Source organism: Thermobia domestica, chromosome 3, assembly GCF_964235325.1.
Source record: "Thermobia domestica chromosome 3, izTheDome1.hap1.1, whole genome shotgun sequence".
NCBI classification, from domain to species: Eukaryota; Metazoa; Arthropoda; class Insecta; order Zygentoma; family Lepismatidae; genus Thermobia; species Thermobia domestica.
The window spans coordinates 76,859,942-76,873,272 of NC_137456.1; the positions used below are offsets into that span (position 1 = coordinate 76,859,942).

Here is a 13,331-nt window from a genome sequence, read left to right on the forward strand (position 1 = left end):
TGAAGTAGATCATTAAATCGAAAAGTATGGCAACCACTGCATTAACAGGTAGGCATTATGAAATTAACATAATAAAGTCTTATTTGAGAATTAAATTTGATTGATTTAAAACGCTTTACGTCATTACAACTTCAGCTATTCACAAAATCTTGTTGATTTGCTCGTAAAAAGTGTAATTAATGAAAAGTTAAAAAAAAAAAATGTCACGAAGAGAGAATTCAATATAACTACAGTTAAAAGACCAATATAAAAACTAATTTATTACGAGTGATAAGTGTCCCTAGAATCAAAACTCGAAAGCTGTGTAGTTTTAGCGTAAAACGTAACCACAATTTCCAACTTCTGAAAATGAAGCAAATAAAACAATATTTTGACAAGCATAACAGCTAAAAGAAAGAAAAAAATATATATGAACATCAAATATTCCTCAAACAAGAAGCTTACTATTAAAGAGCATTCAGAGTGGCATTTCAATATAATGGATTATATATATACTATATATATATATACTATATAAAATATTATCAAACAAAATTCCAAAGTGTCTATCTAATGTACATAATGGAACAATAATTGGAGGAGGATACATTTTAATATGTATAATATATATTTCAATAAAAGAATACCATGCATAGCAGCACCATAAAGGAAGGGAAGCTACTTCAAATTTGAAATAAGACTACTTCTTAAGACTGATTAGAGAGTGGAAAGGGGACGCAGAAAAATCGAAAGAAATATTTATATAATGTTTTCGCATGCAGTCATGCATTCTTTTCTTATTTCTTCCAAGAAACTGAAATAAATGTATATGTAATTATGTCAACTGCCATGACAAGGGGGGAAAATCTGGAGGCAGAATAAAATTGTAATTTCTATTGACTGTAAAAAGGAAAGAAACTTCCCATTACCATTTACTTGTAATTATATACATTGCGATACATACAATTTGTGCAACGTAACCATCACCGATACGTTAACATTGGAAAGTATAATTAATATTTGGTTCTCAAGAATAGAATACAGAAATACTCTTAATACTACACAATAACTACTTTATAATTATTAGGCACAAGTTTAATTATACAGTTTTAATAATAAACGTATTACAATAGTTCACTATATATTCCAGGCTTTAAAACACATTTTTTGTATTTACCACTTGTAATACTGAAAATACCATACATATATTTACTGATTTGCGATACAGCGTATGTTCTGATGTTATATTCACGTGCGTATATATATTATATATATATATATATATATATATATATATATATATATATATATATATGGAGTATGTGTATGTGCAAAACACAAGATATTTCAAAATAATTTTACACAGGAATACAATTTTCAGTTAAAAATACATATCCGGAATTCGAAACGAATATGATTTACCACTCAACACAATTTACATTATTAATATTTATTTATCAACACAACAGGCAGATGCCCAATTAGAGTATCGAAATATTACAATATATTTTTACATTTTTTTTTTTTTTTTTTAACAGTACATTGTGCATATATCAATCGTATCATGTTTTTGACATATGTTGTAAACAGAACATATTCTCCAGATTGGTGACTTCAACATTATGTTGGTCCTACACTTTTTTGCAATAGAAGAGACCTGTATTATTAGTTCTAGTTCTAACTGAAGTAACATGGATGTTCAATGATGGTATAAAAGTTTGAGCAATCGAATTCATTTTGAGGAGGAATTTTTGGAGGAATACTAGATCGGCAATATTTTTTTTTTCTAATGAGTAAACATTAAAATTGTTTACCAGTATATTATGGTTTTCAAGTGAGGGATATATTCCAGTTACTTTGTATATAAAATGTCTAAGAAATTTTGATTGAACTTGTTCAATTTGTTGGCGATACTTTTGTTGCGAGAGGTTTCAAATTACAACAGCATATTCCAACTTGAAGCGTACATATGAGTAATAAATTTTCAAAAGTGTTTCAATATTACTGAAGTCCTTACCACTTTTAAGTTTAATGAACGTTAATAATTCGAACTATTTGCCAATATAAATATAGAATGAATAATGTAACAAATTTGAGACTACATGGCAATCTCTACAGGATACAGATTGTACAGGAATTGTCAGATAATCTTATAGTATTCGTTTAAATTTGGAAGTAAAGTACAACTTTGGGCCGAATAGAAGACGCTTTTGTATTCGTCTTACACATACAGGCATTTAACTAAAATTAACCTTAATTAATGACGATAATAATTAATTACTTCTTGCTGAACCTATATGTAAAAAGGATATATTTATTTAATTGGATCTCAAAATGTTGTATACTGATAATCTTATTATATCTTTTTCTTGTGTGTGTGTATGATTCGTTCTACATATCAAGCAAAAATATGAACCTTAAATGCAAACCTTCTGCTTATTTTGTTAAATTCAAAATTTAATTAAGTCTTTTCATCTTATATTCAGACCAATACAGTAAGGAACTAGTATGCAGCAAATGAGCGAATTTGCTTCCTTAATTGCATTTGGTATTCAGACTTATTTCAATATCTTGATATGAATATACATAACTTTACAAAATGTCTCAACAGCTATTGTAATCTTTTTTATATTTTTTTCTACACTTTGGTTTCGTATAGATAAGTGTACATTTAGATTTTTTTCTTCTCCAAGATTGTTTTTTATCTGGGGCATATTCAATATCTATATATTTTTTTTCAACAAGAAAGTGATACAACGGAAACATGCAAGATTCTGAAGCAAATCACAGAAATAAAGTGATTAATTTGATATACAGGGCAAGTCAAAATGATGGACCAGATTTCAAACATCTATTCTGCGAAATCTAATAAAAATTTTATATTGTAAGACATGCGTTTCGAAAAGTTAACTTTCAAAAAGTTTAGTTTTCACGCAGTGTTTCCACTTTCTACCGCTAAGGGTCAGCAGCGAGCATCAAATAAATTGCGGATATTGACCGCAACATGTTATAAAAGGTTCGGCAGGAGAGACTATAGGCTTGATATGTGCAGTGTTACGCAAGGTACTCACATAAAACACTTGTGGTATATTTGAAGAAAATACCTTCAGAATACCTTTCTGAACAGTTTACCTTTCCTAACACATGCTTCAGAATAGCATATGTTCATTAGATTTCACAGAATAAATTTCTGAAATCGTGTCCATCATTTTAACTTGCCCTATATACAAGGTTCCTACTGGACAGGGAAGCTCAGAAAAAAAAAAAAAAAAAAAAAACTGGAAATCAAGGAAAGTCAAGGAAATTTTATAAAAAATATATATATATATCTTTTCCCCTAACATTAATTGTACACCAATTTCAGCTCAGCAAACCATTATAATATTATATATATGGTTTTCATTGCTGTTTCTTTTGCACATTTTTTGGGAGGTAAGTGGAATGTATGTGCGGGCAATTGATTACTCTGTCTCTATAGAATAAATGTCCTCATATATAAATATTCACCGTTATTTATTCCTTATTTATATGTCAACATCATCTAACACCTGTCATGAAAGTCAGGAAATTTTCTGCCAAAGGTCAGGAAGAAGTCAGGGAAATAGATTTCTCCAGATCAGTAGGAACCCTGGTATAATTCTTTATTGTACTTGTGATCTTGACTAAAATCATGGTCCGAGGAAGCTGAGCCTCCGCATCAATTTTATAGGAGTGCTGGAGTCCTTCATCAAATCGCTCACTAAAAACTAAACGCCATTGGTTTCAAATATTTATATTAAAAAAAAAAAAAAAACGCATTTTGCAATAATGTTTTTAACAGTACCATACACCTATGAGATATGAGTTAATTTCTAGATCACGCAAAAGGAACTGAAGCTCTTTACTCCACAGCTCTTAAGCGAAAGCGAATTTATTTATTTATTTATTGCAAGAGATAGCTAGAGAGTTTCATGCAGTTGTTAATAGAGTTAATCTGTTAATGTCTTTACGGGTTACAGTGTCTTTAACGATAAGTATCTATATCTTATTTACTACTATTGAAACAAAGGTAGTAGAAGTTACAAATCGCGCCGCTAGATGGCAGCTAAAATCTTCCAGTGGTTGACATCTACCGGGCGAAATTTACACTGCGTGATTCTTTCTACCATTTATCATATTTTATTTTTGTTTGTCCCACTCCTTGTGTTCCATACCTTGCGGTATTAATTTAATATTTAAAACAGCTGGAATAGTGATCGTAGTTTAAACTATCCTCTCTTGTCAAGATAACATTTGGTCGAGAGTCACCCCACCAACCACATTAGAATTTAATCCCTGATCAAAATGTTCGTTGAATTCTCAAATCAATATTTAGCACACTAGTCTTTCGTACACGTGATGGTGATCCTGTTTTCGACTTTTGATGGAGTTCACTCTCCATCGGCTTATAGCGCATAATCATTTCATATAAACTATATGAATAATCATCACCAATATTTTTAGATTATGAAAAAACAAAATAATATAAAAAAGAAAACACAGAAATAAACGATACGAAACAAGAACTGCGAAATCAGCTGAAGACAATGCACAACAGCGAACTGTATAAAATAAACAATTGTAATTACAGCCGAATGTTCGCCAAAAAATACTTGAAGATAATAAAATAAAGGAGTTCTTATTTATCAGCTATGTTCTATTACCACTTTGCTTAATGTTTCTGTATAATAGACTTCAAGAAGAAGTTACCGAGATTTATAACTGATTTTTCTAAATCTCCAGAGGATGAACCGAGGGTTGAAATAAAATGAAATGAAATCTTTAAGGTTTATATCCCATGGTTATGTCTGTGACGTACATGTCACATATTAATGTTTTGTATAGCCCCATAGAGATTTTTGCGCATATTTTGCGCAACTGAGATTGTATTGTTACGGTTTCGTTTATAACTTTGCTTTAAGAATTATAAATATTGCGAATGATAATTAATTTAAATTTATTTTGTATTATAATATTAACTATTTGTTGGTGAGCCAACGTTATAAACATCTAAAATCACAAGTGTGCATCAAAGGGTGCGGAACGGAGCGAGAGATAATTTGTATTGGAAAGATACATTTGTATCGAAGAAGAAGAAGAAAAAAGAGAGCATAATATAAAATTTTCCCTCGTAAGTGTGTGAGAAAATTATAAGTGAACAACACTTTTAAAAATTCATTTTATTGTAACTAATAAAATAACATTGTGAGTGCTAGAAGAGAAACAAGGGCCTATGTTTAGCAGAAGGGGTCCAGCTCTTTTCTCTAAAAAAATGTTACAATTTTGGTAAATTCTGTTCCCATTCGGTTAGTTTAGGGTAAGTTAGGTTACCTTAGGTTAGTTTGGGTTAGGTAAGGTTAATTTGGTTTATGTTATATTAGCGTAGGGGTCCCGCATAATTTTCCAAAAAATGATAGATTTTCGCTTATTTCTACTACTGTTAGGTTAGTTTACGTTAGTTCAGGTTAGCTTAGGTTAGTTTATGTTAGGTTAGGTTAGATTTGGTTACGTTATGTTACGTCTAAGTATTTGCATCATTCATTTCTCCTGTAAATTTTGTGTTTTTTATGTGTTTCTGGACCCCTTGTACTAAACATACTCCGAAACAAGTTATTATTGTGTAATAAAGAGGTAGGACGACTTTTGAAAAAAGGTAATAAAATTTGTCACCGAGAGAGAAAACAGTGGATGCAGCATTTTCAAGTAAGTTGTATTTAAAGCAGATTAAGCAACTCGGAAAACACGGGAAGCTTGAAGTTGCAGTTTAAAGATAAATTTAATTTCCGGGAAATGATAAGTATATGGTACCTATAACTTTGGTGAACGAAACAGGCCAGTGTTAACATATTAACTTCATAGTGATAAATCGGTATTATTATTAAACTCAAGTGCTTTAGAGGAATGGAACAGAATATTTATGTGATCTGACAAGTTTACAGAGGCAATAGATGTAAACGTGTAGTCTAGTAAACGTGACTTTTGGGTTTATTATATTTTAAATATGGCTAATGAAACTTCTTCTTTCTGGTGTATAATAAATGCCTAATAATGGATTGTGAGTAAATTTGGAAGCCGAACCACTAATCATGTAGCAGAAAGCTGGCCTAAGTTCACCCGTTGAGGTGACCAAACATCCTTAAATAACAGCTAACTTTCCAGCGTTATGTAGTTCTGTTGTAAGACTTCATGCTCTCGCTCCGCTCTGATAAGCCCTACGCATCACTAGGAATTTCCTTAAGCACCCGATTTGGTGTGTTTTCCTTTTCCACTCATACTGGAATGATGGTACATATATAAACTCTCGAAACAGAAAAGTGTTTCTACAAATCGCTGTTCTATTTATTTTATTATGTACTATGCAGATCGCAGTGATATATGCTTACATTTATTTTGAAACATTTTCACATTCTCTCTTTCTCCCCCTCCTCTGCGGTCTGGTGGTGTGAGCTAATATAATTATTACAATAAAGGCGATAATACGTTACGGCGTGGACAGCTAAAAGTCCATAAGAGGGTTCATGGCCTCACGTGCCGTAGTGGCTGCGGTCTTTTGGCATTTTGTGGCCGCTTCACAAAATTGAAACCTTTAATAACATTTTTTTTATTTTCCTCTTTCTTTTTGGTCGATTACGTCCTGGTTGAAAATATAATATAGATAGAATGAATACTGAATATTTAATTTTGAGATCTGATAGAAAAGGCTCTTCCATCGTAAACAGTAGCGTCATATTTGTTCAAATATTTTGACATCAAGATCATTAACTGTAAATATTTTAGAGAAGGGAGTCAAGAATATCTTAATAAGAATATGCTAATCTGTATTAGTGAGAAAAAATATATATATCATTAAGTACTGAAATGAACGCACAACAGTATATCCATTTAAGATGTCTATTGTTACACTGTTTTCATATCGCTATCCAGTGATCATAAGAATTTACATACGAGCTATGCATATGTTATCAGTATTACTTCTTTTTATATAATGGCAAAAATGATCATGTTGGCCTATTATGCTCTAATTGTAAAGTTATCGATGCCGTTTCCTTTCATTAATAAATATACATATTTGTAAACAGATTTTCTTTTGTATTTTGATATTATATGAATATATTTTGGATGTTAAGGGCTTAAGTTTCTTAGGATAGATATATGTATATATTCGTGATATGTGCTGCTGGTAATGATATTGAAGTGAGAAATTTTATGAGTATTTAGTCGTCGATGAGTATATTCCTGTATTGAATATGGGTTTATGGAGTTGTTTTCTTATAATGTATGACATTGTCTATTCATAATGTAAGGCAGCACTTAATGGATATTCAGCCCTGCATACTGCTGCTGTGGAGATTGTTTACTACATTAATTTAAATAAAGAAGCTCTTAACCGCATAATTAATAAAACTACACTAGAAAACGGCACGTTTTGCTTAAGATGGCTCGAGAATTCGTTTATTGGTCATTTGCGTTAGTACAGTGTTAGTTGAAGGAGTGATTGTAAGCTCTTCTTCTTTGCATATGCGATCGATTTAAACAAGAGGTATGAAAGTATATTTTCTCACTAAGATATAGCTATGACTAATAAATACAGTTTGTCCCAGCGGAATACTGACTCACGGCACGCGTTGCCAATGCGGTATAAATGAGTTTTTCTTTTCTCTGAAGTATCTGCGAACATTGTCGTAAGTCTTTCAACGTCAAGCGAAGTTTTAATTCTTGTCATCAGCCTACGTGGAGTCTTTTATAGTTTTCCTAGTCAAACTATAATTCGACGGATAAGAAGTTCCATTTGCTGAATTAATATTTTTTTTATAGTAACACCCCGTTTTATTATATAAAACCACCACCAGGCTGTGCGAGTTCAAAACCTTTTGTAATAAAAGAGATATTTTTTAATGGTTAGTATACTTACCTCTAAAATTTAGTATTATACCAAAGTAGAGTTTTAAAGTGTTGAGGAATAAAATAAATAATATTGTAGCTTGTATCTATATCCGTTAGTTGAAATATTTTATCGTTTATACTGTTTCTTTTTATTTTATATGCTACTCAACTGCTATTTAAATAAACGTGTTGTGCCATTTGTTGGCAAACGAGAATACACAGTTTGTAACCTACATAATCAAGTATTTTAAGTATTATTCACAAATAGTCATTTCCTTTGTAAGTTGAGTGAATGATAAATTCTGCAAATGCTTTTGATTACGATATGTCCTGTTCAAATACCAATGTGCATGATCCAACGAGTATAAGGACGCTTATCAATTACTCCCAGCTGAAAAAAAACAGGAATATATATATATATATATATATTTAGTCGACGTTGTTAGATATTGTTTGTGACAATTCTGAGTTACATTGCGTATGTATAATAGTTGTAGGAGTCCATCGTAAATTTATTTACTATATCACATTAAACCTAAATTGAGTGTTTATTCACTAAATATTGTCTATTATATCTATACCAAATACGGTGTTCTGTTTTGTGCCTCAAACACACGTGTCAAGCTCGAGCTATAATTGCATACTGAATTTGTGGATTATCGTACGATGTAAAAATGATGACTTGGTGAATACCCAATTGTGTTTATCCAAATAAAAACTCCTATAAACGTGAATTATAGACTTTAATACAACATGTTTCTGACTGAAAGGTCTACAACCGGAGTAGATTGTCGTTTTGGTCTGGAACCTGAATATATATATATATAGCATATTTTAAACTAGGTACCAGTTCGTTATGAACGTTACGAGTTACGTCCACGGCGTTTGTAATTGTGTACGTTCTTTATATATAGTGTTCATTCTAGTGATGGTTTTAAGAGAAAGAACGTGTTCACTCATCTTACCTCAAAAAAAACTTAGAAAAGCAATTAGTGCAGTGAATTTTGAAGTTCAATATTATTGTTTCGATGGATTAAACTGAAGATCTACTCGAATGACCTTACTTAATAATATTTGGCTTCTATCATTCGTTAGTTTTATACTTCTTCATTAATATATATATGGTAAGTCTTAAAATGTTTCTTTTTTAATTTTCATTTCTTTCGTATTGCTTTTGTTTCTGTTATTTAGTTCCAATGATTAATGTTCTGGGAATGAATGACAAAATGAACCATTTAAATTAAACTTATCGATCTTATTTAGATGTTTATTTTAATTTGAATAACTGTGACATACCAATGTGTTAATATATATGTGTTTGACTTATTAATATGAATCATGACATATAATGGAGTTATTTAGTGCGGATATTTGCTTAAGGGAAATTCCTTCCAAAAGTAGTTCGTCCACTTCCTGAGGGTAAACTAAAAGGTATAAAAATAAATAAATAAAAATATGTAGGTATATCAAGATTTAATTACACTTAATTCGCTCACTGACGAAGATGGTGAAGAATAATAGGTGGTCACTATCAGAATTAGTCCACCATTAGTATATAATTAGTAATACATTTTTCCCCCAAAGTAATTCATCTTTTTCAGACTATTTGAACTAATTAAAGTTTACGATCCTCTCTTCTCCAAATTAGTTTCCTTGTGCGATGCATAGTGCGGTCTAAATAAACCTAGTACTTCTTCGGATGAAGTTTGCCATATGTAGTTCCTATCTACTATTGGCTAACAAGGAAACAAGAGAGGTGGCAAGAGAGGCTGAAGTAACATGTCGACTAGGCTATAGAAGATAGTGATGAGAAATGAAGGAAATTGTGGAATGAAGAAAATGTGAGGAAACAGGAGAATCCAGAGAAAACCCACGCACACGGTGTTTGTCCTCCACAAAGTCCACTTGGTGCGAGCTGGGATCGAACCAAGGACCCCATGCATCAGAGGTGAACGCTCTACCACTGAACCACCGCAGCCCCTAACATTAGGTTGAGAGTCACCCCACCGACCACATTAGAATTTAATCCTTGACTAAAATGTTAGTTGAATTCTCAAATAAGTCAATATTTAGCACACTAGTCTACCGTACACGTGATCCTGTTTTCAACTTTTGATGGAGTTCAGTCTCCATCGGCTTATAGTGCATAATCATTCCATATAAACTATATGAATAATCACGAACAATATTTTTAGATTATGAAACAAAAATAATATATAAAAAAAGAAAACACAGCAATGAATAATACGAAACAAATACTGCGAAATCAGCTGAAGACGATGCACAACAGTGAACTGTATAAAATAAACGATTGTAATTACTATGTTGCATTCATTCCTATCGTTGCTTTATCTTAATGTTTTAGTAATTTCATTGAAGACAGCCGAATGTATGCCAAAAGTGAGTTCGAGGTAATAAAATAAAGGAGCTCTTATTTATGTGTTTTATTCTATTGTGATTTTACTTAATATTTGTATATAAGAGAATTCAAGAAGAATGAGATGTACTATTAAAATGGATCCGACCAGTTATCGAGATTTATAGCAGAGTTTTCTACATCTCCAGAGGATGAACCGAGGGTTGAAATGAAATGAAATGAAATGAAACTTTTAAGTTTTACGTCCCACGGTTATGCCGGCTAGGCTAAAGGAGATGGTGATGATGAGAAGTGAATGAAATTGTGGAATGAAGAAAGTGAGAGGAAACGGGAGAACCCCGAGATAACCCACGCACACAGTGTTTGTCCACCACAAAGTTCACCGCGAGCTGGAATCGAACCGAGGACCCCGTGCACCAGAGGTGAGCGCTTTACAACTGAGCCACCGCGACCCCCGAGGGTTTGAATCTGCCTCTCGTATTAAATTCTTAATGGTAATTATATATATACACGATTTCAAAGTTAACTACTTATATCTTTTCAGATGAAAATTAACAAATACTAAATTATATACAGTGAAACTATAGTAGCAGCTTAAAGTGTTTTTCCGTCATTACTCTCTCTTTTTTTTTTCTTTTCCTATTCATTTCGGAATGAATTGATTAATCTGAATACAATTTAGAAATAACATAGAGAACTAAGCTTTTCTTTTGGTCAAGTGTATACAAATCCAACTGTTCAAAAGCTATTGACAAGTGAACATGTCGAGAACAGGCTACTGCCACAGGTACTCTTGCTACTTATAATGGTTACTCTTAATTTGACAGTAAACTATTCAACATACACAGCTTGCTGCTTTTACGGGGTAATAAATACCTACATAAGAGCTTCCAGTTTTACATGATGTGCGAGACTATTGTTCCAGTTTTCGCTGTATATAAAGAAGTTTCTCGAGACATGTGATCAAGTTGTTTAAATATTGATCATTTATTTATTTCTCATAAATAAATTTACTTATATACCAATATATAAATAATAATACAGTACGAAGAAAAAAGTATAATTTAAATCAAAGACAACAAAAGGGTACAGATGACATCATATTTGTTTTTCTACGAAAATTGTATTTTAAATACGTTTTTCTTTCATCCAACACTAAACATTAAATACGAGGGTATACATTGGATTTTTACAGATTATCTTTAATATCTTAACATCTTTCAAAATACTACAAAGATTAATAACAATAATAAAAAGTAATGCGGTTTTTAATACTTATAAACTACCATAATCTTGCCAGTGTTTTCGAAAATCTTCTCTTACACATCTCTAGAATCAAACTTTGGTGGTATACACTTTATGAGGAAATTCTTGAAAACACTGACTCTTAAATTACAGCATTATGTTCGTACTTTAAAAAATCGTGTTGCTAAATTTTTAATATTTCTCTTTAATCTTAGACATATTTTGACAAATATATTATAGATTCAATCAATATGTGAACACAATTTTTACACAAACATATACATATACATTACATTACAGTATAATAATTGAGCTAACTTAAAAGTTTCCTATAAAAAAGTGTTTTCATTTCCTTTCAGTTCTGTTTGCTAAACCTTTACAAACTAAAATGATTTCATCGTCAAAGCTGGTTAAACTGAATTGAATCTAATGACACAATGTTAATCTTCCTTGACAATACGACAAACAATGACAGATTGATTATCCTTGTTAGAAATTATTTATTTCAGAATGCCAAAGAGAAGACGAACAAAAAGCAATTATTTTTATCGTATCACGCCGAGAGCTGAGAAGATGATCAACAGTGAAGATGGTGGATAGTGATTTCGGGATTTTGTAAATAGAGTTAATTTTAACATTGATACTTTCTGGCATGTCATCGACAACATGTGTAAGCTAGATATTCCCCATTTATATTTGGTGTATCCGTTTGAACATTATTCTTAGAATTAATCCTGTTACGTTCGTAAATAAGCTAAGTGATCAAACGAAACAATTTCATCATGTTTTTTTAGTTTTTAATTTGTGGCAATAAATTCTAACTATCTCTATAAAATAATTATAGAAAACGTTAGAATTACTGAATCTTTAACCAAACAGTCTATTCTCCAGTTATGCCATTTTTTAAAAAATAAGCAGGCATCCAAGTTTTTTATCATATATAGTAATTAATACGGTTACAATATATAGTGTTAATGGAGTTAATATTTTATAATTATTAGAAAATTATAACTACATCTTATCATTATATTGCGAGAGGTGATAATGATTAGAAGTAATGTAAGTAAAAGGCTAATAGTCACCGCAAGAAAAAAATGTACTTTCGAAGAACATCGTCTTCATCGTCAGCCTAGGCACACTTCAAAAAGGATTTAAACCATAAAAAGAATTTTAAAAATGTACGAAGTAAAAATCTTCTTGTCACTATAATTAAACATATGTTAATAGTAATTCACTTGTCACTGTTCATTGTTGTTTACTGTTTTTTTTTTTTTTTTATTTTCTTCCAGACGGCGAAAATGAGTAGGAAAAACATTGCTCCAAATGGCATTTATGTCACTTTTATCTGAATTGAGTGCCGGTTTCTCCTTATGAATATAATAAGCTTCTTTAATTTTCTGTTCAGTTGCTGTTTTTGCTTTTTCGATCAAATATGAATTAACGATGTTGTGGTTATTTTCTTTGAGATGTGATGCCAATATAGATAGCTGTTGTAAGCTACGAGATTTGGACGTGCGAATGTGCTCAGTGATTCTGGTATAAATATTCCGTTTTGTTTGACCTATATATATTTGGTCACATTGACATTTAACCCTATAGACGCCACTACTTTGTTGGGGATCAGTAAAAAATGATTTAAAATTTGTAATATATTTTTCTATAGGTTTAGGAGGAACTTCGGAGACCTTGTTGTTATATTTATGGAATGCCTTCTTAATTTTTGCCGAAATGTGTGTAACCAGAGGGACAACAATTCATTTGTCTTCTTTGGCATTTGTTGTTGGCTGATGGTGGGTGCCGTCGATCTCCCGCTGTACCTGTTTGTACC

The 13,331-nt window shown here is 31.4% G+C and overlaps 1 protein-coding gene across 3 annotated transcripts in view; it reads right to left on the bottom strand.

Moving 5' to 3' along the window:
- Positions 1 to 13,331, bottom strand: part of Pkc53E (Protein C kinase 53E) — a 1,159,983-nt gene that overhangs the window by 81,067 nt on the left and 1,065,585 nt on the right. Inside the window, exon 14 of one of the 3 annotated variants that reach the window (XM_081751141.1) lies at positions 7,979 to 8,272. The exons of the other annotated variants lie outside the window; for them this stretch is intronic. Coding sequence (XP_081607267.1) covers positions 8,216 to 8,272 — 57 coding nt within the window. The 3' untranslated portion in view covers positions 7,979 to 8,215. Of the gene's footprint in view, positions 1 to 7,978; positions 8,273 to 13,331 lie in introns of those variants that run through there. 3 annotated transcript variants of the gene reach the window in all.